We start from the raw sequence: 27,763 nt of genomic DNA on the forward strand, positions 1-27,763 counted from the left end.
GCATGATTATATACAGGTCTCAATATCCATGAATGGGAAAAGTACCTTGCACTCATCTACTATGACAGAGTTGTGTGCGGCATAGACACACTGATTAGAGTTGCTTTCCCTGTGGTTCTTCATGTCATCGTAAATGGACTGAGTCTTGGTCATTTCAATATCTTCATGCACTCGATGCTGGGAGTCAATGTTATCCAGCTCAGACTTGGAGAGGTGATAGACAATCCCAGCCCCAAAAGAGTCACCCACAACATTGACTGAAGTTCTCATTCTATCCCTGGGGACAAAGAACAGAAAACATTTAGTGAGGAAGCAGAATGCTATGGTGGCTAAGAGTTCCGGGTCTAGAACCAGAGACTTAAGGCTGACTTCTGGCTCTATCTTTCCCTCTGCCTGATCTGGGGCAAGCTAGTTAACCTTCATGAGCCTTGAATTCCTTAAGCTTGTGTGAAAATTAAATAAGAAAACATGTGAATAGCTTAGAAAATTGTCTGATGAATGGTAAGCACCCCATAAACAATAGCAAAGATAAAGAAGGAAGAAGGGAGAAAGAATTTGAGGGAAACAATGCATCCAGATCTCAGAATTAGTACCCAAGCTCTAGCTGTGCCCAGCCATTCCTCTTGATTTAAACTGTTCTTCAAAGATTCCACTGTAAAGATTACTTCCACTCTATTTATTAATTGTACAGGAAACAATAAGTACCTGTGAATTCTCCCAAAATAGAACATTGATATTTTTGTAAGGATTGAAACTAACACTGCCTTTCCCCCTGCACCCTAGTTCCCCGTACATGTATACAAAGACGCAACTGTTGGTAAGAAACGAGCCACAATTTTCTCCTTGACTAACATGTGTAGTGACTATGTGTCCTAGAAAAAGCAAAGCATTTTGTCTTTATTTATTAACCTAAAAAAATTAAATCTTCCAGAGTGCCTCTTGATTAAGGTATTAAGAAAAATCCTTCCTCAAATCTTGTTTTTCAAATTCTGATTTGACAAAATAGGGTGGTTGATAACTCTTCCTGTTAGAAGGTCAGCACCAGCAAAACTAATTAAGTTCTTAAAAGTAAGCTGTGTTCTCTCATCTTTCAAAACAGTATGAAGAGTCCTTTTGACCATGCTGATGAGATAATCAAAGTCCTAAAGAGACGGATGCTGGAAAACCACACACACACACACTCACACACACACACACACGCGGAAGGATTTTCGGTAAAGATGATGCTGAGACATCTTAGTCCAGGACACTCTAGCCTTCAATTTGAAAAAATATAAGGATACTAGAATTAGTTCAAGTCAAAGTAGAAACCTTAATTGGTTCTTGGAACAAAGGCTTAAAATAAATTCTAGTTTCTATTATCAAATCTATTTCTCATTAGAGAATAGCAGTAATGAAGCAGTACTAGAAGGCGTCTGGCCTGCCTGGCTCCCTTGCAAGGAGCTTGCGAGCCAGCTGTCCTTCTGGTTTCAATTGGGAAGATTCTGTTCACAAAACAACACAAATCAGAGCCTGACTTCAACTCTCAGGGGCATCTCTCCACCTGAGAATTCTCTTCTCCTCCCTTCTCCTTTGGAGAATCTGCCTCAGGGTGTACTTGACTGAAGATTGGGTCTTGAGGTCATTCACAAAATCAGGCACTTGTGGAAACTGCTAGAAAGCCCAAGGGTATGGGAAGGAACAGCTGATCATAGTTAAGAACAAGCATGGACTCTAGAGGCAGTCTCACCTCCATTCAAATGTTAGCTCTTCCCCTTACCTGGATAAAGGGATAACTCTGATCAGACTTAACATTTGTAAGCCTCAGTTGCCTCATCTATAAAATGGGAATAATAAAAATGTCTACTACATAAGGGTTGTTGTGAAGATTAAATAAGGTAACAAAGTGCTAGCAGCTCCAGACATTTAGTAAGTACTCACAAAACATTAATTATTACTTGATGTATACTTTTAAAATTACTATGAATTTTATCAAGTCAATTCCAATATATTTTTGGCAGCTCCTAGGTACAACATCCAAACATGCCTGGTTAAGCTACTATCTCCCCCTGGAAACATTAACTCTGTTTATAGGACAGTTCCTTTGGCAGCATTTCCAACTCATCAGCTGAGTTATTTGTCCACCATATACATAGCCATAGTCTATTTTGCTGCTTTTCAACTGTACTTTCTTTTTTTGTTTTGTTTTTTCTTTTTATTTATTTTTTATTAGTTTCATGTGTACAAAACACTGTAATAGTTAGACATTGATCATTTATATCCCTCACAAAGTGATAACCCCCCTCCCCCAATCTACTACCTCTCTGACATTGCGTACAGCTGTTACATTTCCACTGTCTCTATTCCTAATGCTGTACTCCACTTTTTGTGGATATATATATATATATATATATATATATATATATGAATGTCAACTATAATTATATACATCTATATGAATATATATATATATATATATATATATATATATATATATATATATATATATATATGTAATTATAGTTGACATTCATTATTATTCAGCTTCAGGTGTACAGGGCAGTGATCAGGCATCTACATCATCCCTGAGGTGGACTCCCTAATAACACAAGTGTCCATTGGATACCCTACAAAATCTTTACAACATTATTGATTACATTTCCCAAATTGACTTTCGTATCCCTGTGGCAATCTTGTGGTTACCGATTGTGCTTTCTAATCCCCTCACCTTCCCCCTTATCCCCACCCCCCTCCCATCTAGCAACCCTCAGTTTTTCCTCTATGTCTCTGAGACTGTTTCTGATTAGTTCATTCATTTTTTCAACTATACTTTCAATCCCTCCTGGCATGTGTTATGAGTTACACACCCTACACCCTTGACCAATTGTTAAACTCTAAAGGGTGCTAAAGTCTTCAGAAGGAATGTTCCAAGTAGCCATTTATCTCATGAATTAGAAGAATCTGCCTTATCAGCAATTAGAGCATTCAAAGGTGGTGGTGGTGGTGGTGGTGGTGGTGATGATGGTAGCTGATATTTATATCACATTTAATATGATAGGAATACGCTTTATAGATATTACCTTATTTAATGCTCACCACAACTCCATAAGTACGATTATCCACATTTAAGAGAAAATACTGAGCCCCAGAGAGATTAAGTGGCTTCCCAAAGTCACACATTCTAGTGAAGTCACAGAACCACATTTGTACACAGGCAGTGTGACTGCAGAATTCACTGTCTGCCACATGATGCAAACTACCTGGTGCCATGCAGCTAATTTTGAACCTGGCTCAGTCACCTACTAAGTTATCTGGGTGACTTTCTCAACCAGAATTTTTCTCATGCAGCCAAAATACCTATTTTATAGGATTGGGGGAAGATAAAACCAGTTCCTGACCCATGGTTGATTACTCATTATATGTTCCTTACCCCTTTGGGGACAACCATCATTCATACCCCATCATGTGGACAACAGCACAAAATTCTATGTTCAAGGGTTAATGAATTTTTCAGTTTAATAAGTCCATTCCCACTCAAATGGGTAATACAAGTTTACAAACTCTTGTTTACTCAACCCTTGACTTTCTTCGATATCAAATCTCTATTCTCCTGAGCAGCCACTGAACCAAGTTTTGGGGAGAGGATTTCTGGGTGAGGTTTCCCCAAATTCACTCATTCATATCTCTTCCATACTGTCATATCTCCTTGACTTTGAAAAGGAACTCTGGCCAATGGAAATAGCCATCAGGACAGGATTAAATGAAAGACAGATAATGGGTAGAATCAAAGCATACTGAAGTTTGACACCAAAATCAAGATGGAAAAGACCCTGAACTTAGGGCTAAAACTCTAACCCAGGTCTTCTGACGCTCTTACCTTGAGTAAATCATTTCTCACTTGAGCGTGAAGTATGGAATGGGTCTAATCCCAGCCTCACAGGAGTTTGTAAGGGTTAAATGATATGAGAGGAACACTGGGCCTGCCTTAAGTGCTCATTAAAGATTGCAGGAGCACATAAGCATGAAAATGGCTAAGTGGAAATAAGAAGAGAACATAGGCTCTAATACTTGCTGAGTTCTTTGTTAGGCCATTCATTCATTCGACAGATGTATAATGAGCATCTTAGTATGTGCAGGGCAGTATGCCAGGTGTCCAGGCATTAAAGAACAAGAAAAGACACTCCCCATGTTTCCTTTTCCCCAAGAATCCACCCTCTTTACTTGTCTATGTCACCCACTAGAGTAAGAGAAATGTTCTAATAGGAATAAGTGTTGGATGATATGGGGCTTTGTAGATAGGACATTTTATCCACACTTAGGCCCCAGGAATGGTTTGAGTAGAAGTGTCTTAAGTTAGGTGTTAAGGATAAGTCTGAGATAATGAGCTAGAAAGAAGAGAAAAATAACAGGTGTGCCATCTAGGGGGTAAGAGCACACAGGAATATTCAGGATGGCTAATGAGTGCAGTGAGAGGCAGAAAGTAAGAATTGACCAAATCATGTGTGGCCTTAGCAACCAAGTTAAGGAGTCAGTACTTTATCCCAGGTGTAACGAAGAGTCACTGAAGAGAAAGAGCATGATTGTTCCATTGGGAAGAATGGACAAGAGGGAAAGAGCAAGATTGACTTAGTGAAGAGGTGGTGAATATGGAGAAAGATGAATTTGAGAGAGATTTAGGAAACCTAATTACAAGACTTGAAAACTGATTGGTTATAGAGAATAAAAAAGAGTCAAGGATTCCTCTCAGGTTTCTGGTTCAGGCAAGCGGTGGACAGTGCTACCATATTTATGGGGCATCACTGGTTCGGGGGAGAAAGCTGCTGGTATCAGCTTGAACATACTGAGTGTGAAGGCTGTGACCCAGCAAAAGGGAGATGTTCCACAGTGATTGGGAATTTGGACTAAAAAGTCAAGAGGGACTTCTGAGCTGCCGGTAGTGAATTAGGAGTAAGAACACCAAGAGAAGCCACGGGAGGGGAAACAAAGGCATGTTTTATTAATCCTTGCAGAGAAGGAAGAGTGAGAAGAGCGGGCAATCTAGTCTAGAATCCTGGGGGTGAACAGCACTTAAGGAATGAGCAAAGGAATAAGAGTCAGCAAAGGTGGAAAGAAAGTAGAAGAGTTTGGGGGAAGAGTGTTTCAAAAATCAGGGTTTGGAGCACAATGCCCATTTTGGCCTAGAGGTCAGTGTACATAAGGAAAAGAAATGTCTCTTGGTTGTAGCAACACAGAGGTCATTATTGACCGGGCAAAGGCAGTTTCAATGCAGAGGCAGAGAGAGATGTCAGCTCGCCATAGGTTGAAAACTGAATGAGAGGTGAGGAAGGGGAGACATTACATATAATCAACTTATTCAAGAACATTGACTGAGAAGGTAAGGACAGGGAATGGTACATGGAAGGGGACAGAAGACAGAAGAATTTTGGGCTTGCTTTTAAAGCCACCAGGGAAATGTCTGACCAACTCTGGGGAAGTCCCACTCTGGACAAAAGCAGGAGTTTATGGTTCACATGTGGAAAGTTTCTTCACAGGTAAATACTTTCATTTTCTTTCACAATGAGCCCGACTGTTAAGGAAACCCTGTTGAGCTTAGGAGTTTTAAGGCTACTTGGTACCGGGTTTCCCTGAAAATAAGACCTAGCCGTACAATCAGCTCTACTGCGTCTTTTGGAGCAAAAATTAATATAAGACCTGTTCTTATTTATACTATAAGACCCGGTCTTTAATATAATGTAATATAATATGATGTGATGTGATATGATATTATATAATATAATACAATATAATATAATATAATACCAGGTCTTATATTAATTTTTGCTCCAAAAGATGCATTAAGAGCTGATAGTCCAGCGAGGTTTTATTTTCAGAAAAACATGGCAAAAAGAATTATAGAGTGCTTCGTGTGATCTTTGGGTCTGGATGCTATGAGTCAGGACTGTGAGATGGGGACAGAGGTGAGAAGGGGACAGAATGTTTAACTGAATGGGATTCACTACAGATGGCATAGCTTTGGGGGCCACCGGTAACCCAAAACGAGAGAGGTGCTTGACTACACTGGTTCTCACAGAGGCACAGGGTCTGGTTCCCTGAAAGAAAAGCCAAGGTACTGTCTGTCTTTTCTATCTCTGGATCTAAATCCTCAAGCAGGGAGAGGGTGGGACTGTCTAAAAGTCCTGGTTCTCACAGAAGAACAGAGCTGAGGAAGCAAGGTCTCGCAGAATCCATCTGGTTCCTTCTATTGGGTTGAACCACATGAGATTGCCATTTCTATTAGTCCCCACACATCAAATATTGGAAATGTCATATGATTCAACATAACATTCATAGAACCAAGCCATCCTGTCTGTCTCTCAGAATGCAGGGTGCACAGTATGGCCGAGGGGGCACTGAGGCCCCCAGTCTGAGAAGGCTGGCACAATTCTGGGCATCCAAGGGCTAAAGTCACATGAGGTTGGGAAGGGAAGGAGAGCCCACAGAAGCACTGGCTGGGTTTGAACTTTGGATTTGAGCCTGGATTGCAATCCTGGCTGCAGCACAATAGGTACTTAGCCTTTCCTGCTCACCTTCCTCATTTGTAAAATGTAGAAAGTAATACCCACCTCCAAGGGTGTTGAGAAGGTAGTTACTGCTAACATGTATCGAGTGCTTGTTATCCGAGCGGTCCTTTGCCAAACGCTGCATATAAAGGGCCTGACACAAATTCAGTGGTCAGCCGTAGTTGTTCATCATTGTTATTACTAGTCCAAGTGAAAAGAGGAGATCCCTTCCTCTTTTATGCCTCCATCAAGTCTTATACATTCCGCTTTGTACACCTAGCATACTCTGTTGGGAGTTTTTGACCACACGTCTGTCTCCCTTCCTGGACCATAAGCTCTCTGAAAGCTAATACCTGTGTTTTATCTGTTTATGATACAGAAGAATCAGGGGAAGGCGGCAGGCAGGTATGTGAAGGAGAGAGGCGGGGACGGCTCGTTAGTTTAAGAGGGCATATTAACTGTAGAAAGAGAACTGGTTTTTGTTCAGCAAACATCGGTCGGATGTTTTGGTGGTGAAAAGGTAGGACTCGAAAAGATCTAGAAGGAGGAAGAGGGAGACACAGAAAGCCAAATTATGTTGCCTATGAAAATGAGAGACATGTCCTGAGAGCTGGGGAGAGACACAGAAATGGAAGGCAAGCAAGGTGGGGAGAAACAGACTAAACAGGTGTAAGGAGAGAAGATTCCTGGGGGTGGGGAACCCTGAAGGATTTTTTTTTGTTTTTAAAGAAAAGGGAGATCGAATATGAAACTTGAACTTTTTGTGCTACCTAAAGTTATGAACAATGATTACTTCAGAGAAACAAGACTTACGATTGTAGGGGTTGGAAAAATGTTCCCTTCTTCCTTCCTAGGTTCTGTGGCTGGTCTAATAATTAAATCAACATAAGACAGAGGAACAGGAGAAAAACAAATTTAAGTCTGTACATTTGGGAGCCCCATAAAAATATGAGACTCCCAGCAGTCAGGCAATTGAGGCTCAGGTACCATCCTGAGCTGAGGAGAAGGGGGTAGGGCCTGGGGTCTCCAAAGGGAAGGAAGACAATTCACAGGGAGATGAGAAGGACAGAAGTTTGGTAAACAAATGTTTGCTCTGCCATGCAGACAAGTTTCTCAGATGAAAAAGTTATCTCTGGTAATAGCCCACTTCCTTCTCAATTCTTTCAGGCACTTAAGATGGAGGTGAAAAATTTTTCCTGAGTCTGCTAGGTCCTGATTGCCTTCAGCTCAAAATAATCCACATGCCAACTGGCATATTTTGGGGTGGCCTATTCTGCTCCTTTTCAAGATTCAATTGAAGGTAAAGGGAGATTTATCTTTTTCTTTTTCGTCTTATAACTCTCCTGAGCTTTGTCCTTCCCCTTGTTTTTCTATGAGCACATATTTCTCTTGTGATATATTAAAGAATGATTTTGCTATGCAGAACAAGGGCCCCACTCCCACCCCACCCCCATGACCTGCAATTACACTGGGATACTTTGGTGGGTGGGGGGAGGACTGAGTAGAAAAGGGTCACATTCCATGCTGAGGTGGACATAGACTGGAAATGAGGTAAGATGCAGGAAAGAATTCAGTGGTAGTGGGAAATCAAAGCAAATGACTTCAACATAAGCCGTTGGAATCTTCAGAGATATGGTGGGTGTAGGAATTGCTTTTCTGCTCCACCAGACATAAAAATGAACATTAAATTACGTGTGTGTGTGTGTGTGTTTCTATGCATGTGTGTGTCTTAAATAAGGAAACAGGAACCCAAATTGCCAGGCCTGGGATCCCCAAGGAACAAGATCATCTGGGTTTGAATCCCAGTTCAGTCATCTAATAGCCACTAAATTGGGATAAGTTACTTTTCTCTGAGCCTCAGTTTCCTCAACTGTAAAGTGGGGATAATACTACTGTGTTTCCCCGAAAATAAGACCAGGTCTTATATTAATTTTTGCTTCAAAAGATGCATTAGTGCTTTTGTTCAGGTGATGTCATCCTGAAAAATCAAGCTAGGGTTTATTTTCCGGTTGGGTCTTATTTTCGGGGAAACACAGTATTAGCTGCTCCATAATTTGCTGTGACTTTTAAACAAGTCCATGTAAAGTGCTTAGAACAGTGTGTAACACAAGTATTCGCTAACTAGTAGCTGTGTCCTTTTGATCTATGTTCAGTGAATGGGTGCATGAGCTGACTAGGGCTGACTAGGGCTCAGAGAAGTATAGAGACGCTCAAATACCCACAATCAAGAACTCTGCTCCCCCTTCGCTACCTCTAGCCCTTTGCTTCTAGAAGTGAGGTCCCTGGACTGCCTCATCAGCGTCACCTGGGAACTTGTTAGAAGTGCCAACTCTTGGTCCCCACCCTACACTTCCTGAATTTATAGGAGATTTTGGTGCATGTTCAAATTTAATAATCATTGTTCTGTTCTCTCCACGGGGGAGCTTCAGAATCCCCCCCTGCAGGGTGGGTGCCCTTTAAGGCTTTCCTTATAAGTGCCATCTCAACTATATTCAAACTAGCAAATGCATCCCCAGAAATTATCTCACCAGCAGGCTCATATGATAAATGGGCCATACACCCACTTGGCTTTCACTTTATTGTGGCTTTCCTTTTCACACCTCTAGCCAGTCCGTTATTTATCACCTCTCCCTGGTCCTGGCTCCCAGTTTTCACTCCATCCTATCTCCTTTGGAGATAGAGGGGTGTCAGCGAGGTCTCACAAATATCTGCCAAGGATTCCTGACACAAAGGGCTTCCGGGACCCCAAGGAAGGTTCTGGTTTTGCCAGCCCCACCCATCCGGTGTTCCAGGACTCAGGCACTTTTCAGGGCCCAGAATCTTGGTTTTCACCGTGACATTTACAGAGCAGCTAAGCCTGCCCTTTGAAAAACATCCAGGGCTTGGCGGGCAGTAATGAGGCTGGCTAGTCTCCAGCAGTTGGCAAACATCGTGGCACATCAAATGTCACTGCAGGCTTTGTTTGGTTTTAAATTGAAAAATCGCTAGAGTTATGAAAGCTTACAAATCTTGCCTAGAGGAAAACAATATCCCACCATCACCCCTCTTTTCTTTTACTGGTTTTCTTCCATAGACTCCTTTACTAGGGAATGACTGGCCTGGCCTTGCACCCCTATCTCAACTCATCTCCCTGCCCCACTCAAACACTAAGGGCCCCAACAGCCATGGAGCTCGTGACCAAGCACGCGTTTCCAGAACTCCTCTTGCTGGTGGGAAAGAATGTGGCACCATTATTAATTCAAAGCAGATCTGACCTAGCTACAGACCTCTACGCACATTTTCCCAGGATCCTCTACCCTGCCCTTTTCTTCTCGTCTTAAAAGGAACATTCATGCTTATTTGTATACAAACATCCATCACCTGCAGAATCCTAGTCCTGGCCTTAAAACTAGAAGGGCACTCAAGGACACTGGGTCTAGACTCTGCTTTCAAGCTGATAAGTTATTGTCCCCATTGAACACATGACACAGTTGAGGTCCAGAGAGGAAACAATGTACCTGAAATCCTACAAAGTGCAGAGCTCACACTCAGGGCACCTGCCTCTTCGCCTCTCTTCCCTCGATGACCAGAGTCTCCCTCCATCTGAGATCAGACCCCAGAACTAGAAGACATCTCTTCATTCCCGCCTTCCTTTCCAGCGCCAGCCTGGGATCAAATTTTTCTCATATACAATGTCATCAATATAGTTAATCCCAATGTATCATCATTTTCTTTGTTCAGCCGACTCCCTTCTGCTGGCACATTTCAGCGGAGTTAGGACACTCCATTCTCCGTGCAAGTGTGAGCATGTGAGCACCTGTGTGGGGTGATCGGGGAGGACCTAGCCCTCCTATCCCATTCGCTAACATTTAGGTCAGAAGTAGGCAGGGTCTGGGATGTTTCATGATGTGATTCTCATCCAACAGGCTTGGAAGCAAATGACAGCCAAGAAGACCAGGCCCACAATGGGCTGGAGGACTTGAATTCTAAGAGTGGCTGAGACCTTGATCACACCCCATTTGTCCCCACTTAGGCTCTTTGCTTTGTTTTGTTTTAATCCTGGGAGGGCATAAAAAAAGTAGTTCAAACAAAGAATCCCCTGGTTAGTATGTAGAACCAGGGGTGACCCTAATGGCTCTGTCTTCCCAACCTTTCCGACTCTGGGCCTCTCTCCTTCTCCTCCCCCTCTGTTAGATCTGTTTGGTACTAACAAGGGAGCTGTGTGGGGTGGGGGTGAAGGCCACACAAACTCTCCTGGGCCCCAGGCGGAGAGACTTAACCCTTCAGGTTCCAGGTTTCATGGGTGAAGCACACACTAGGGCTCTTTAGGAGTAATTAACACCAGATGTGAAGAACACTGTGGTCCCCACCAAATATCAGCTTCCTGTCTTCATGACATTACTGCATTTTTCCACTCAAAGGCACTTGCATCATAATGGGAGAGGCAGCCTCTATAATAATAATATTTTTAAAAGATGAATCTCTAATGGTGAATTTCAGGCCTCAGAAATAAGCCCAAGAAAAAACTAGGCCATGTCGTCACCACAGGCAAGGGAGGCTTGATCACAACACAGGTGTGAGAAGCTCGAGGGGCAACGAGGTGGAGGACTCAGTAAACAAACGTCACAGAAGTAGACGCGATTTTAGTAGCTTCCTCTGTCTTTCTTCTTGTGTGGAAAGGCCCCTGGTTACCATGCAGCAGTTCTGTAGTTAACGTTAACATGCATTTATTGAGCTCCTACTGTGTGCCCTGTCCCTTAACTGTTGCCAATGTCTTCATTTCCTCTTTGTCCTCCTCCCCAACCAAAGGCTACCCCACTCTTCTGTCTCCTGCATCCTATTCTCCTCCAATCCTTCCAACCCATCCCACCAGCAAGTCTTAGCTGCCTCAAGACTACCTTGTTTGCAGATGTGGTGAGAAAGGCTGCCCTTGGGGGCCAGCACAGGGCCCAGAAAACAACCACACTAGCACAAAGGACCAGCACCAGCACCAGCTGAGAGATTGGCAGATCAGACAAGAGGTTATTTCATGTGCTCTTCACCCACCCCCTACAGGCATTTCCAGAGCACTTCTCTGGTGATGAAAGAACGAGTCAGGAAGATCCCGGACTTTCCTCAGAGCAATCCTGAGTCGAGGAGATTATATCCAGGGAGCCACTTCTCATTTCTAACCTAAACCTCAGGGCAGGCACGTTTTATGGAGAGACCAGGCTTCCTTCTAGCTTTCACAGATGCCTTTCTTTCCTTCAGCCACTTGCATGCTTCTCTCTTTGGAAGGGTGAATATAGCAGGAAGGAATTTATTTCAGCATCGAGGAAAATCAAGTCCATAAAATGTGGCTTCTGGCTCTTAAAATTTGGGCCAATGAATGCCAGAAAAAAAATGTCACTGTCATGTGGGGCGGTTTCACAAAATGTGTGGGTACTTTGGCCTTGGACCTCTGTACCAGCACTTATTTTGCACGTCCGATGCTGAAGTCAGTGGAATTCTCCAGCCCCTGCCATTCAGCTCTGAGGCTGGACAGGAAGCATCAGTGCACATCCCACAGAACATCAGAGCCCGAATAGTTCCTCAGCAAGAATCATTTTCAACCTCCATATTGGGGACCATCTTGCTAGACTGGTCCACCTTTATGAATGGGCAGTGAGTGTCCTACACTAGGAAAATGTCCTGCACTGGAAAAATGCAGCTGGGCTATGTATACAGTCAAGTTCAAGCTTCTCTGCATGGCATTTGAGGCTATCCATCTTGCCGCACCTTTCACCACTCCCTGCCACACTTTGTGCTCCAACAATATTAAACCATCCATAGGTCCCTGCATGCTTGCCTGAGTGCCTTTGTGCAGGTTGGCCTTGTTTGGAATATCCTGTTTACCCCTCCACCCAGGTATACCTGGGTAACTTCTACCTACCAGTTATAATTCAACTGCACTATCACTGCCTTTAGAAGCTTAACTATGGCCATGATTATGAATGTGGTGGCCTTCAAAACCAAGCAGACATAGGGTCAAATCTCTGTTCATTTTCAAGTCACATTACCTCCCTAACCCTTAGTTTCCTCACCTATAAAATGGGAGTTATAACACGAAACTTTCAGGAAGATGTACAGTGCTCAGTATAGTAGCTGGCACATAGTGAGTACTCAGATTCAGTAGCCGTTCTCCCTGTCTCCTGATTTCTCCACTCTGTTCTCCCATCCTAGACTGGGATGGTACTTCTCTCCATCATAACCCTTTTATGTGTGTGCTGTCTTTTAATCTACTTTATCAAAGAGTAATTTACATACATGTACCCATTTTAAATGCATGGTTCGATGAGTTCTGACAAATGTAGACATCTGGGTGTACCTGTGCATATAGAACACTTCCATCACTCCTAAAGATTCCTTTGTACCACTTCCCAGTTAATCCTCACACCTGGACCCCTGGTCGGGCACCACTGATCTCTTTCTGCTGCTAGAGATTCTGTTGTTTTTTTCTAGAGCGTCCTATAAATAGAATCATACCCTCTATACTCCTTTGTGCCTCATTCACTCAACGCAATGGTTTGAGGTCATTTGCATGCATCAGTAGTTGGTTCCTTATTGCTGGGCTTTTAACTCTATTGTAACTTAGCTGATTCCTCCACTAGACTGTGAGGCCCTCAAAGATTCCATCTTTTCCTCCATTGGTTCCCAAGTAGGCCCTCAATAAATGTTAGAGAGAAGAAGGGAGGGAGGAAGTGAGGGAGCTGCAATGAGGATTGGCTAAGATCATGGCTGCAGCCTTGCATCTTGTCCAGCCCTGGAGGCAGTACTCACATCCCCAGCAGAACCCCATCCGCAAGCACTTACAGCAGCCAGTCCACAGCCACCAGCAGGCTGATGTCCTCCGTTGGCAGGCCCACAGCTGTCAGTATGAGGAGCATGGTGACCAGCCCAGCACTGGGGATACTGGCTGCGCCGACACTCGCCAGTGTGGCTGTGAGACTGTGAAAACAGAGAAAGCCAGGTCATGGGAAGAGAAAGAGGCCTTGCCAAAACCATCTCTGGGAATGTTAAGCTCTAATTTTCCCGGCAGTCACAAAATCCCCTTTCCTTCCCAAGAAATAGAGAAACCTAGAGAACCAAGACCCAGGAATGAGGATCTATTTGGATACTGCTCAACTGTGATAGAGGCTTATAATTTCATGGATTGGAGCCTATCCCCATCGCCATATCCAGACAGGCTAAAATATCACAGGACTCAACTAAGGGAAACGTGGCTCTAAAAGCAGGTCAGGAAATATTAAAGAAGAAAATCAAATCAGCCCTAATCCTCCCATGGGAACACCACTGCATTCGTTTCTGCTTAAGCCTTTCTGCCTCTGTGAGCACCAAAGACTTTTGGACTATGTGGCAAGAGTCTGAGAAGGCCATAGCCAATATTAACATGAGAACTCAAAATAGCAAATATCCAGACCCAACTGAGTGGACATCGGGGGAACAAATCAACAGATCCCAAATAACGTTAAGCTTCAGACACCTGGACATTTCATCACGAACCTGGAAAATCCATTATTCAGACACAGGGTGCCAAGAAATGATAATGAAATACTGGCGGTTTTCTTTTTGAGGAATCTCATCATTTGCTTTCCAAGCAATATCAAGGGCACACACAGCACCGTTTTGAAGTTGTCTCTGGAAGAGGGTTTAATCTAGGGTTCAAGCTCCCTGTTGAGACACCAGGGGCCTCCGTGGCCCAGCAAAGGGCAGTGAGTTTTTCTCCTCCTTTCTAGATGCCATTCATAAAAGCTGTCATTTCTAAATGGATGCTTCCAAAAAATACAGATTCTCAATTTGCTTTTGTGTGTTGAAGAGAGGGGCTGACTTCTTTGCAGTAATAAAATTCTAGCGTTTTAAGAGTAGTCCCTCCAGCTCCAAACTAAGAATCAGGCTCCTAAGCTGGTTTAACTAAGTCCAGACCATCCGTATAACCAAGTACAGAATGCTGGGGTCTTATAGTTGGAAAGAACCTGAATGTATCTAATCTCACATATGAGGAAAGGAAAGCCCCAAGACGTTTTGTGGTTTGCATTGTTTTTCCACGTTGCCATCTTTCCAGACTTAGGCCTGTTACAGTGAAGACACCTCTCCCAGATGGGATCTACAGAACCTATCTGTGTTCCTCCCTACCCCACCAATATGAAGCTGGTGTCAGGGTTTAGAGAACTCTATTTTCCTTGGATCCATCTGGGTCATAAGGAGACAGCAATGTACTGGGATTATCGTTGAAGGTTCCGGAGTTGAACGACCGGGGTTCAAATCCCAGCTCTGCCACTTATTAACCACATAACTTTGGACAACTTAAGCTCTTTGTGCTTTGATTTCCTTGTGTGTAATGAAGGAGATAACAACTGTGTATCACTCATGGGGTCCTCAGGAACGAATAAATAAAAAACACTGAGAAGAGGCCAGGCACATTGTAACCCCCTAATTAATGTTAATTATTATTCTTATGAGAACATCTCCACAGGGTGAGCCTGCTCTGCAATGAACACTTCTCTAAAGCCCCAAGAGCTGGAAGACGGGAATTCTCAGTAATTTCTCTGACATGGATAGAGCACCGGGGAAGGGGAACTTCCCACATTCCAACGATCTTGGACTCAACCGTTTTATTCACAACATCAGTTGCTTCTGTTATGAGTCATTCTTGCACAACCCTTTGCACTGTGGCCACATTGCATGGTTACCTCTTGGGTTTGTATGACAAATCCTATAAAGAGAATGCTTCCTGGCAGTTGGTTCCTCCACCCCAATCATGCCCTTGAGGGCAGTGTCTGTGCAATTCTTAGTCCTGCAGTAGCTCTGTGGGCAGTGATCTCCCCTCCACCCTTTTATCCCTTTCTGCTTTTCATGTCCTTTCCTGCCCTGGCTCACTTCTCTAGTGGTGGTTCTTGGCTCCTGTGCAAGGTACTGAATATATGTGAGCACAGAACCTCATGGTAGCCCAGCAAGGCTCATAGGGTAGTACCTGCTTTCCACACGAGAAATCCATGGATCGGATGGGTAGACACATGTAGGATCACACAGCTTGAATATGGTCTGCTGGGATTTGAACACCTGTCAGCTTGATTCCAATACCATGTTGGCTGCTGGTGTCCCCTGATCCCTCCTCCCCACATTGAAAACTCTATGAATCAATGAATCCCAATCACTTGGTCACTGGTGATTGAGATTCATTTTCCCATTTCTAAACTCTCATCTAACAGTATGAACTTGATGGAAAGTGTGGTTGCCTTCAAGACCAAGAATTCAGGGACCAGAAATTATCTTTGCTTGGCTTCAAAGGAAGGGACTTCTTTAAGGAGCCTTTTTCAGTTTTAAGTTTTAAAGCAAGGAAGGTTGGCAGTCTGGCGTGGCAATCTGTTAGGACATGGTTTAGAAGGCTTGATCCTCTGACCTGAAGCGTGTTTTCCCTCACTGCATCACGGTCACATTTTTCTTTCATGTTCTAGGAATACTGTATTTTATTGAGCATTATTAACAGTAGCACTATTTGTAGCTCACATTTATTGGCAGGCGACTGTGTAGCAGGCACAATGCTCTCAACTCCCCTAGAATGTGTGATTATTGTCCCCATTATACAGATGAGCAAACTGAGGATCCTCTGTAGTACCGCTATGGGCTGAGTTGTGTCCCTCCACAATTCACTTGGTGAAGCCCCACTCCACATGGCCTTTGGGAGGTAATTAGGTCAGGAGAGTGGCGCTCTCATTATGGGATTAATGCCTTTATAACAGGAGACAGAAGAGAGCGATCTCTCTCCATGCATCAAGGAAAGGCCATGTGAGCAAACAGCGAGAAGGAGGAGGTGATATGCAAACCAGGAAGAAGGCATTCATCAGGAGCTACATTTGCCAGTACCTTGATCTTGGACTTCTCAGCCCCCAGAACTGTGAGAAACAAAGTCTGCTCGTTGAGTCATCCAGTCTATGGTATCTTGTTATAGCAGCCTGAGCTGACAAAGGCAAGTATATAATTCATAGGGTGGTTGTGAGAAGTAGATAAATTAATATATGCAAGTAGGTGTGATATTTAAGTTTATGGAGCAGTAATGTGTTTTTAATGACTTCTTGGGAAAGTGTTCTCTCTGAATTTTTTTAAATGATGAATACATATGGTAAAAATAGCTTTAGTAAAAACAAAAATACATGCTATTTATTTGTAATGAAATGTTTTATGTTGTATTGAGGAATCTCTTCCTTCCAGTATTTCATCATTTCTGCCATCACCCCCCTGGAATGCTAAAAGGAGCATATTTTAATGAAAGGAAAACTAGATCCAGAGTCAGATGACATCGGCCCAAGTTACAGCATCGCTGGTTCATTACTAATGGTGTTAGTCTTGGATAAACTTCTAAGCCCTTGAAGCCTGTGCTTCCTCGTCTATTAAATGGGCATAGAAATAACTGCCTTGCAATATCACAGGGTTGTTAAAATTCAAATAATATCAAGTTTCCAAAGCAATTTCATATGTGCAACACAAATAGAAGGCATGAGCATGAGCCCGCTTGCAATCTTTTCCCTTTGACACTGCCAACGATTCCTCTACTCTGTTATTTACTTCATCATTTTTCTGCCAGAAGAACTGAAATTCAAGTGGACCCTGTCAAATGGAATGAATGTGGAAGGGGATAGGTTAAAAAGTTGTTTCAGTGCTTCACCCCACCCACTCCATTCACCTCACAGTCACAATCTGGCCTCCATCCAGGACAACACCATTCATTTGGGCAATAAAGATGGCGGCCACTGCTTCATAAAGGGCTGTACCATCCATGTTAATGGTTGCTCCAACTGGGAGGACAAATCTGGTCACGCGTTTATCAATCCCTAGATTTTCTTCCAGGCAACGGAAGGTGACAGGCAAAGTTCCAGCACTAAGGGACAGAGAGAGAGAGAGAGGGAGAGAGAGTTAGGTCCATGGTAGAGGAACAAGACAAAGCACCAACTGGAATGCTACCACAAAGCTTTTGTTCTTTCATTCCAATCAAGCAATGTGACATGCAAAAAAGCAGTGTCTGGAGCCAAATTAAAAACCAGCAATTTGGAGGCTCAAATTCAATCATTTTAAAATTCTAATAGGCATCAAAACATTTTTGTTGGTTCTGGTTTTTGAGATCTACGCAGCACTTCAAGTTCTCTTTCTCCTTTGGTCACTGTTTCCATCTTGGATTAACATTGAAGCCCATCTAATTGCCCACATTAATTGGGCTGCGAGAAAAAAATGCGTCAGAAAAGAATCCGCTGTCAACAGTGAAATGGAATGAGGAATTTTTGAATGACCCATAATTCCATGCTAGAAATGCTGTTTCCAACAAGATGACTACATGGGTTGTGTCTAGCCCCTGGGAACTGCCCTGAGCTGGGCCTGCTAATTTTGAGAATTCTGGACAAACATGTTAAGCACCGCTCAGCCTGAACCAGCGCTTTCAGCAATTCACTGGGGACCCTAACTGACAGTCTAACTCCCTGATAAATGGACATTGGCCAACTCTACAGTCTCTCCACCAACATAACGACAGAAAAGCATGTATGCAGTAGCTAATCAAACACCCAATATGAAGTGACTTCACCACCACTCCTCCCAGATGTGGGATGCGAATTCATGACCACATGACCCAGCCTCAAAAGTCAGAACTCCTGACATGCTCATGTATCTTCTAAAACAGGAGACCTGTAAGGACGAGGGTTACTGAATGACAGAATATTATTTCTGTGTGGGTAGAGGTGCATGGGAGGGTAGGTAGATTGGCTTCAAAGTTTAAGTAACATGGAAAGCAATGCTGAACAGTCAAACTGTCATGGGAGTGCTTTGTGGTCCATTCTCTTGTTTTTTTACTTTTCCTATTCAAACCAACAAAGCATATTTTTTCTCTTGCATTTACATTCTTAGTCATAGTTTCTCCTTCTACAAGTCAGAATTAGGGCTCCAGCCAAGCTGGACATATAGTCACCTGCAGAGTTTTGGTTTCTCAGAGATGGGGAGAGGACCATCAGTTTCAGGGAAATTAAATGAAATGCAGAACCAAGGAAATGGAAGCTCTAAAATCAGGGTCACCTAAATCTGCATTTTATCAAATGCTAATGGGTCAAAAAGGTCCTACTACAACCTTAGGGAAGCCAGAGTCATCTTACAGAACATTCTTTGTGCTATCAGGTCAGGGGTCTGTCTCATTCCTCCTCCTTGGTCTTAGGTTGGTTGAAGAAATGAGTGTCTGGAGAACTCTCATTACTAAAACTTTATAAACCCAAGGAAGGAAGTTGGGGTCTGGCCTCCTTCGTATGCGGGGATGCAGTCATGACCGGCTGGCTGCCCCATCTTTTTCAATGAGAAGTTAGTGTCCCTTTATTCCTCTCGCCCTTCCCTGCCCTTTGCTAGGACCTGCCCTTTGCCAGGACACCATGCCTTTGTGGTTTTTGGCCGGGATTCTCCATGGTATGAAGCTAAGGACAGTTCTCTGGGAGGACTGGAATACATTAATTTTTATTATTGTATCCATCTTCCCTAAATGTCATCACAGGGGTCTTTAAACAATTAAATAGATTGGGGAAAATAACTGAAAAGGCAGGAAAATATCCTCAGTTTCTACATTGACCATGCTTTATGTCTTAAACATCCATATACACCCAACCAATTCACACTGGGACGTCAGCATTTTAACTCTTTCCTGTCCTTCCCACATTCTGACGTTGTTCTTTTTTTTGACTCCTGCCTCAATGGCCATATGACTGTCTCCAGATGCTGCTAATAATAACTACCAGATACTTGAGATTCTTTTTATTTTTTTTCCAGATGTGCTTTAATAGCATGCACTGAAGTCAGAGGGAAGCAGAGACGTGTGTCCCAGACTATTCCGCCTTCATCTGCCTCCCTAACACCAGCCTCGGTGCCTACTGAGAAAAGGAGGTCAACCCCTCTCCACATCCCCATTCAGTACAAGGTCAAAGGAGGTAGAAAGGATATTTAGCTGGCTGTCGCGGGACTTTGCATTTTTTCCCTCAAGTCTTGATGGCACAGTTATTTCTTAGTACGTGACTCCTACCACATTGACTTTTTTTAAGTTTTTTCTTTAAAAAAAAAAAAAAATTCCACATTTTAACTGAAGATTAAAACCACATTTTTTTTCTCTTCAAATGAAATACAGGGTAAAGAGGATAAATGGGCCTAACGTTTGTGGCCTTGGTCAAAAAACACAAGCATTTGTCTGCTTTAAATACGAATTTAGGCAATCCGTATGCCTTTAAGATTTACCTTGTCTATAAAGGTATTGGGATAATTACATACTTATCCAAAGAAAAGAAAAGAAAAATATTTTTGAAATAGTTTAAAGATCAAAACCATAAAGGTATTGGAAGAAAATGTAAAGTAATATTTTATAATCTTTCATGATGTTCTTGAGCAAAATCAAAATTCTAAATACTAAAGGAAAATACTGACAGCTTCAACAACGTACAAACTAAAAACCTCTAATGGCAAAAAGTATTATAAATGTTTAAGACAAATGTCAAGTAGAGAGGGACATTATTTTTAACATGTGACACATGAGATAATATTTTGATACACAAAGAAAGCTGAGAACTAATCAGGAAAGGATGAATACCCAACAGGAAATTCAGATCACAAACATTCACAGGGTGGGGGAGGAAAGGGCAGGATGGTCAATAAGACAAAAAGATGCTTCCGCTCACTCATAATCAAAGCAATGAAAGTTCAATGAGATCATTTTTCACCCCTAAGACTGGAAACTATTCAAGTGACTGATACTAGCCAGTGCCGGTGAGTAGGTGGTGAGAGGCCCATCTCATACCCACATAGTGGGGACTTAAACTAATGTACTTTCCTGAATAGCAACCTGGTGGTGATACGTTTTAAAACTGACAATGTGCTTACCATTGGATTCAGAAATTCCACTTCTAGAAATGTATCCTGAGGGTCTCATCAGACAAACTTGCAAAGACATATTTACAAGGATGCTTGTCACAGCTCTGTTTCATAGACATTCTTTAAATGTACATCACGGGGTGGAGATGGGGGTTGTACTGTAATACACATGGTGTATTATACAGTTTTAAAAATAGAAAGATCTGTATTGACAGATATAACTTTTATGATATGTTGATCAATGAAAAATAGCAGTTTACAATATCCTTACATAGTTAGAACTGGACAGATATGTAACTGCAAAGATGAACTAAAAGGATACTATCAATTATCACTGGGTGATAGAATAACAGGTGATGTTCATTTTCTTCTTCAGAATTTTGTTTGCCGTCTGAATTTTTTCACAATGAGTAAATACCATGCTCATAATCAGAAAACAAAAATAAAACTACACATAATTGTTTTTATGTTTGGAGGGAAAAAAGGTTTAGTTTTTGCTATAGAGAGAGGATCTTTGTGGACAGAGATACTTAGCCATAGGAAATTGATAGGCCCAAAAAAAGAAAAAGCAAATTTTGGAGTGTTTCTCTTCTCCTTGGGAAACTGAAGGCAGCATCTTGATTCCCAGGACTGTATACATTTCAGATTTTTTCTGAAACCCCACATTCTACTAGTATCAAATTCTCATGAATTTGCAAGATGGAAATGTAATTTGGCTTCCCCAGGCAGTCACCACTACTTGCCTGTTAGGTCACTTAAGCAAAACCTGACTGCCTGCTCAGTCGCCTTGGAACAGCAGTCACCCTGCGTCACGGAGCAGCCACCTCCCTGGCAGTGCATGGTCACAGGCTCTATCACAAGAACCCGACCACCTGTGACTCCAGAGATAACACTGAGCTAAGGGTCTGCTTGCCTCCGTACTTTACGACCTCAGTCTTAGTCTGTGACTCAAGGATACGCGTGCAGAAATACGAATAACTATTGCACACTGAAAGAATAGAACTCTTTCAGTCTTTGAAATTCGAAATTGCTGGGCATTTCTTAGGTATTTGTTTTTGTTTGTTTGTTTTTGCTAAATTCAATCCAAGGTAATATCAAAAAAATTTTTTTCACTGCATATCTCTGGAGTCCTTGTTGGCTTCTGGGGCACCAGAGCTAGGTAATGAAGAAGGAACTGACTTCCAATCAATGTCAAGTCAAATCCATGCCAGCCTGATTTTCTCAAAATCAATGAGGCAGAATGATCCAGTAGAGGTTCACGCATAGGTCAACGATTGACTCATTTCTGGTTTCCTTGAAAAATCTCACCTAATATACCATTTATCCTGTAAAAGCTCATTCTCCTACTTTTGAAACATTACAATAGACTGATATTTTGTCAGAGCACTTTTCAAATCACAGGTAGGAGACTTTCTTAAATAGGATAACATCCTGTTGTACCATTTTGGAAAACATTTAAAACTAAACTAAACTAATGCCGTATGTAGCAAATTAGGCATGTAAATTTAATATGAGATCGTATTTCCAACACAGTTGCATACCAGCAAAAATGTTCATCAGAAACATCAGAAGTTCCTAGAAGGACCCAAAGATACAAAGGATTCACCTTTTTCAAAAATATTTTAATACTAGGTGAAAAGTATTCTCATTGAACTTTGTGATTGGAGGACTTTGAAAAAGATTAAGTGGCAAAGAGGGTAAAAGAGTGAGCGGAGAGAAAGAAAGGTAATTTCTTGTGTCCTCTACCTGGAAGCGGTCCCCAGAGCAGTGATCCAAGCTTGGAAAATGCCAGCAAAAAAGGAGAAAGGGTTTTTCCTGGTCACTAGAAAGTAAATCAAGGGGAGGAAAATGCCCCCATGGATGATGAGACCTATAATCACCGTGACCATGTACATCCCCAGTTGCCGAGCAACCACTTCTAAGTCCTTGATCGCAATGATCTTCCCACAGATTAGGCAGGCAATACCCAGGGGAGAGTACCTGAAAAACATAAAAGAAAAAAACAAAAAAAAAGAAAAAAACATTGAAGTAATCATTATGGGATTCAGAACTTAAATCTGGGCCCTCCTACATTACTGCACCCTGATGAAAACCCTTTGTATTTCTGTACGAAGAGTTTTGCTGAAAGACAGCCATCAGATCCAGTAGATGCTACATTTTACTTCAGTCTAACTGCATTATCTGAGATCTGTCCCAGGCATCTGGTGGCCCCCGCTCTGATAAAAAATCCAAAGGCAAATTTTGTTGTACGGGGGATTTTTAGGAATAGGGGAGACAAGCTTTACCACCTCTTAGGCAAGCACCAAGTTAAAAGTCTTTGAGAATCTTGTTTTGTCTTTTCACAGTTCCTTTGTTGAAAATTGGGAACAAATTTTGAGTTTTTCAGAAGACTCATTAGAGTTTTGCCAAGCTATAAACTGGTGGGTGTTTTGTAAACTTGCTTTGTTTTTGCCTTGGAAGACAGGAAATACATTTAAAAGGAGAGAGAGAGAGAGAGAGAGAGAGAGAGAGAGAGAGAGAGAGAGAGAGAGAGGAAAATAAGAAAACCATACGAGCCAAAGAGTACATTTAGAGAAATGTGGTTTTATCACTTCTAAGTCTGAAAGTATTTCCTTCCATACTTACTCTAACAATAATGCTGTCTCTCTCTAATGAAGAGCTCCCCACACTTCGCCTCATTTCTTACCATAATCGTAAAATCTAGGCATCATTATTCCTATTTGGCAAATGAGAAAATTGAGGCTGGGAAAAAGTTAAATAACTGGCTCAAGACCACAAAAGCAATCAAAGGAGAACAATCTCAGATCTGTAAAACTCCATGACTGGTTTTTTTTCTCCCCTACCAAGGCAAACCACTTCCCTTTAATTAGCAATTGTACCTCTAGGTTACTTAATAATATATAATATTATATATATAATATTATATAATAATAATATTTCCGTATTATTATTATTTTATAGAGAGCTTGGAAACAATTTGCTGTTGTCCTCACTCTTAAGTAAGCTAACCACATTCTCTTTCAAGTGTATTTTTTGCAAGTTTGGCAACATCCCTTTTTTATTGCCCAATCTGGTGTTGTTGGAGCATAAACTTGTTCAGCCTGTGACACTTTCTGACTGAAATGAAAATGTTTGTGAAAAGCTTGATACTTTTTTGAGAATTATGAACGTATTTGAGAGAATGACTACGGGGAAAATGAAATCCCAGGATAAGGCTCCCAACAGGAATAAGGGAGTCAGGAAAGGGAGAGGGCACCTGTGCCAGATTTGTTTTTGGTTTTTTGTTTTGCAATTGTGCCTGAAACAAGCCCTTCCCAGACTAAAAAACTATGAGGAGTATATTAGAGTCCTGAATATACAATTACATAAGACAGAGAGATTGTCCAGCCACTTACCAGCTGTATGTCCTTGGTTAGTGACTTATTCCCATTTTACAGATGCACAAATCAAGGCTTAGAGAGGCCAATTCCAATCTTGTGGGGTTGCTGCCAGGATTACATTTTTGAGCATGTATATGCACTGTCAGCCATCCCTCTTCCCCCATCCCTCTTAGCACTATAACTTCTCTGACTCCTGACAAAGGAATCCACCTCCTCTCATCACCCATGCTTAAGGAGTCAAGTCTGAGTTAATGTCTTTCTAAAACATCTCACAGGCTACTGCCACCCAATTGCAACATATTTTATCAAGAAGAAACTTCTTCTGAAAGGGGTGATTTGTAACTGACACTAATTAGTTAGAACATTAGCATAGCTGCTCTCATCCCTGATGAGGACCTAGTCTGTCGACTCCTCTTCTCCTTTCTCTCGGGCGAAGACTGGCCGATGCTTAAGGACTACTTCCACAGGCATTAGGGAGTCATGTCATTAAACCCTTGGCTTTCCACCATTTTACATTTTCCTGGTGGGCCTGTAGTCACAACACGTCATATAGATCAGTGGGGTAGTCTCAGGGGCCAGCAATTTGTTCCGTGGGATTATAAATAACTAAGCAGAATGCAGCTTCCGATAAAGCCAACAAAACATTTATCTTCATATGCTGAGAGATTAATTCTTTCCGAAGCACCAATCACCCTTTCAAGATATCCAGAAAAATACAAATATGAGCTGTTTTGGGTGCTGTCCAATTTTCCTGCTCTTTTGGGACAAGCAATTGGTAAAACGGAGAGAAAATGTTTTCAAGTCTCTTTGCCAAACTAAACCAGCTATGAAGTTCCACTGGAGAACACAGTTGAACCAGAGCCAAATGGATAAGAGAGAGGTTAACAGGTTACCGCAGAGCACTCGGCTGGCTGGGAGAAACATGAGTTCCCACTGTTAATGGAGAGTGTTAGTCAAAGGCCAGAGGTAGAGTGTGAGGCGGCAAGCAGGGGCTCTAGTTAACCCAAACAACTTTGTTTCTGGAAATAGAATGAGCATTAATCAGGAGGAGGAAAGAGTCTTTGTTCTATGATGTCTTTTAGGGCCATGACTTTCTTCCACCTGTTTTCAAAACAAGTAACTTACGCCTCCACTCAGAAGCTGAGTTCCTGCATTTCCATATTACTTAATTATCTCATTGAAAATGACACACCATGGAAAAGAACGGGCAACTAAACAGGGTCCAAGGTCACCACTCAAAGTTTCTGAGCTGAAACGATCAAAGCCATAAAGCAAAGTGCACGAAGAGGCTCAGGGCTCCAGTGAGCGTTCTGAAGCCAAATGGTGCCCAGCAATTGTTGGACCAGTTTTTAAAAGGACACGACTATAGAGTTAGGGGGAGGGAATGCCTTCTGTGTTGCTTTCAGACTCGTTGTATCCTCAGCTCTGTGTACTGTTTTCAAAGCCACTGATTCATCCAGGACTGGCCTGTCAAGCCTTTTTCTTACTGTTGAATCATCTCTTCTTGCCTCCGCCTACTTTGTACCTCAGTGTTTGTCACCCTAAGATTCCCACCAAGATGCCCCTCATAGGTCTGCTCTCCACTCCACAAACTCAAATTCATACCCAGCACTTAACATGCCCAGAACTCAGCTGGGGTTCCTATGTATTCAGACACCTGCTTCAGAATCACCTGGCATGCCCGGTAACAATATGGATTCCCTGGGCCCACCATGTACCTATCAAGTTAGAATTTCCAGTAGTTGGCTGTGGGGCATCTATGTTTTAAATACATTCCCCAGGGAATTCTGACATGTTTGGAAAACCAGTGTTTTAAGGATTAAAATCGGATCGGCATCTGATGAAAGACAGACATTACTTGGCTAGCCTTTGGAAACCATTTACTTCAGCTCCAATCTATTCAAGGCCTTTGGTGTTAAAACCACGAAAGTAATTAATTCAGGACTTCCAGGCACAGGACAGAGGATGGACCAGACACCTGGAGTGGAGGTCAGTGGAGGGACTTTCTCAGTCCTTCCATAAAGCCATCCTGGTTCTGTCCCATACATTTCCAATAGCAACGCCAGTCTTCTGGTTTGGGACGGATCCCAAGAGAACTCAGAATTGGAAGAGTCTATCCACCAATAAATTGTTAAAGATACATTCCAATTACTTAAAGTTGCTGTCTGTACTCAGGCTTAGGAAGTAACACAAATCCCACTTTGTCCAATCCATCTCGGAAGAGGTATTCTGGCTATCCAAGGAGTGACTTTTGCTGAGAGTTATATTATGTGGATTAGAACTTTTCATCAGGGTAGAATAAAAATCAGTTTGCAGAGCCTCCAGGCTCCTAACCCTCCAAGGACTTCCTTTTACAAGTAAATAAAATTCCAACTCTTCTCAGTGACCTACAGGGCCCTGTGGGATATGCCCACCTCTCCAACTTCACCACTTGCCACACCCCCATACCACCCGACCATTTTCCAGCCATTCCAGACCTTCCTTCTGACCCTCAAAAAACTTTCACTTGCTCTTTGCTCCCCCTGGAAAATTCTCCTCTTGGTTCTCCTTCTTGGTTCATAGAGCTGCCTCCCATTCATGCTTTAGGTCTTCATCAAAAGACATTGCACCGGGCCACCCCCACCAAAAAGGTCACTTTCCCCGACAGCCCTCCCTGAATCTTCCTGGTAGAGTTCATTCCTTACTTCCATCCCCCCATCACTCTCTATGCTGTTTCCCTGTTTATTGACCTTGTAGCACTGGTTACTATCTGAATTCTTATTTGCTTCCTTTTACTTTTTTCCTTTCTCCTTTCAATAGAATGTAAGCTCCATGAGGGTCTTATTCACCATTGTATTGTCAGTGCCAAAAATTGTTGTTGGCATCAAAGAAACGCTCAAGAAATGTTTGTGGAGTGAAAGGATGGATGGATGGATGGATGGATGGATGGATGGATGGTTATGGTGGGTTTACTGGGAGGGAGAATCAAAAGAGTGAGCAGAGGTTTCACTTCTCTCTTTATGTTTCTACAGTGATGAGATTATAAGTGCTACTTTCTGTTTAGGTATTTAAGATTAAAAATATTTTAAATAACTTTGCAGAAAATGAGGATATGAAAATCACACTGAAATTAACAGTCTCTCTCTCTCCTCTCTCTCTCTCTCTCTCTCTCTCTCTCTCTTTTCAAATCAGAGGGCCTTGCAGGCTCTTTAAAGAATTCATGAACACAAAGAAACGAAAAATATGGATTGAACTCATGATAGTAACGGTAACCACAACTTAATAACAATAATACTAGTTCATATTAAGTGTTTGGAAACACAGAACATAGAAATCCCCAGAACATAGGAAATACTCCACAGCTGTTGGTCACAATTTCACTTATTTCTCACAGCAATTCCATGATGTGGATTCTGTGATCAATACATTTTACAGATCAGGATGTGGGGTTTAGAGTGTGTCTAACTTGCCTCAAGTCACACAGCTAGTAATAGGAGATCCTGGATCCAATCCAGTCTGAAGTCAGACGGAAGTTGAGTTAGGTACCACTTTCATACAACTCCCATTACTTCGGCTTTACAACACTGGGCAAGCTAACCTCTGTGCTCTTCTGGAAAATGGGGCTAACAAAAGTACCTATTTTTGCTAGGTATTACTGTAAAAAATAAATGTGAATTAATGCATGTAAAGTAATTGGAATAGCAGTAAGCATAATGCAGGAATGTGGCTAAGTTTTAGTTATGATTTAATAATGATTGTAATAATAATAATAATAATAATTACCTTCTCAGTAAAAAATAAGTACAGTACAGTAATCAAAATAGTGCAGAGCATACAGCAAGAATTTAATAACTCTAAGTTATAATTTAATAATAATTATTAGAATACTAGTAATCGCCGCAATATTACATTTTGCTATTATCACTATTCTTACTAGCACACAGTGGGGAATACTCAAGGACTGTGACTCTTTAAGCTTTGAGGGGGTCAGTTAAAGAGTGGCTGCTT

At 42.1% G+C, this 27,763-nt stretch overlaps 1 protein-coding gene across 4 annotated transcripts in view; it reads right to left on the bottom strand.

Moving 5' to 3' along the window:
- The window catches only part of SLC1A2 (solute carrier family 1 member 2), a 141,595-nt gene that overhangs the window by 13,261 nt on the left and 100,571 nt on the right, over positions 1 to 27,763 (bottom strand). For all 4 annotated transcript variants that reach the window (XM_019738525.2, XM_074336208.1, XM_074336209.1 and 1 more), the window contains 4 exons: positions 22,143 to 22,376; positions 17,197 to 17,391; positions 13,329 to 13,463; positions 46 to 277 (listed from right to left, as the gene is read on the bottom strand). In XM_019738525.2, the coding sequence (XP_019594084.2) occupies positions 46 to 277; positions 13,329 to 13,463; positions 17,197 to 17,391; positions 22,143 to 22,376 (796 nt within the window). The remainder of the gene's footprint in view (positions 1 to 45; positions 278 to 13,328; positions 13,464 to 17,196; positions 17,392 to 22,142; positions 22,377 to 27,763) is intronic.

The sequence above is a fragment of the Rhinolophus sinicus genome, linkage group LG06 (genome assembly GCF_036562045.2).
Source record: "Rhinolophus sinicus isolate RSC01 linkage group LG06, ASM3656204v1, whole genome shotgun sequence".
NCBI classification, from domain to species: domain Eukaryota; kingdom Metazoa; phylum Chordata; class Mammalia; order Chiroptera; family Rhinolophidae; genus Rhinolophus; species Rhinolophus sinicus.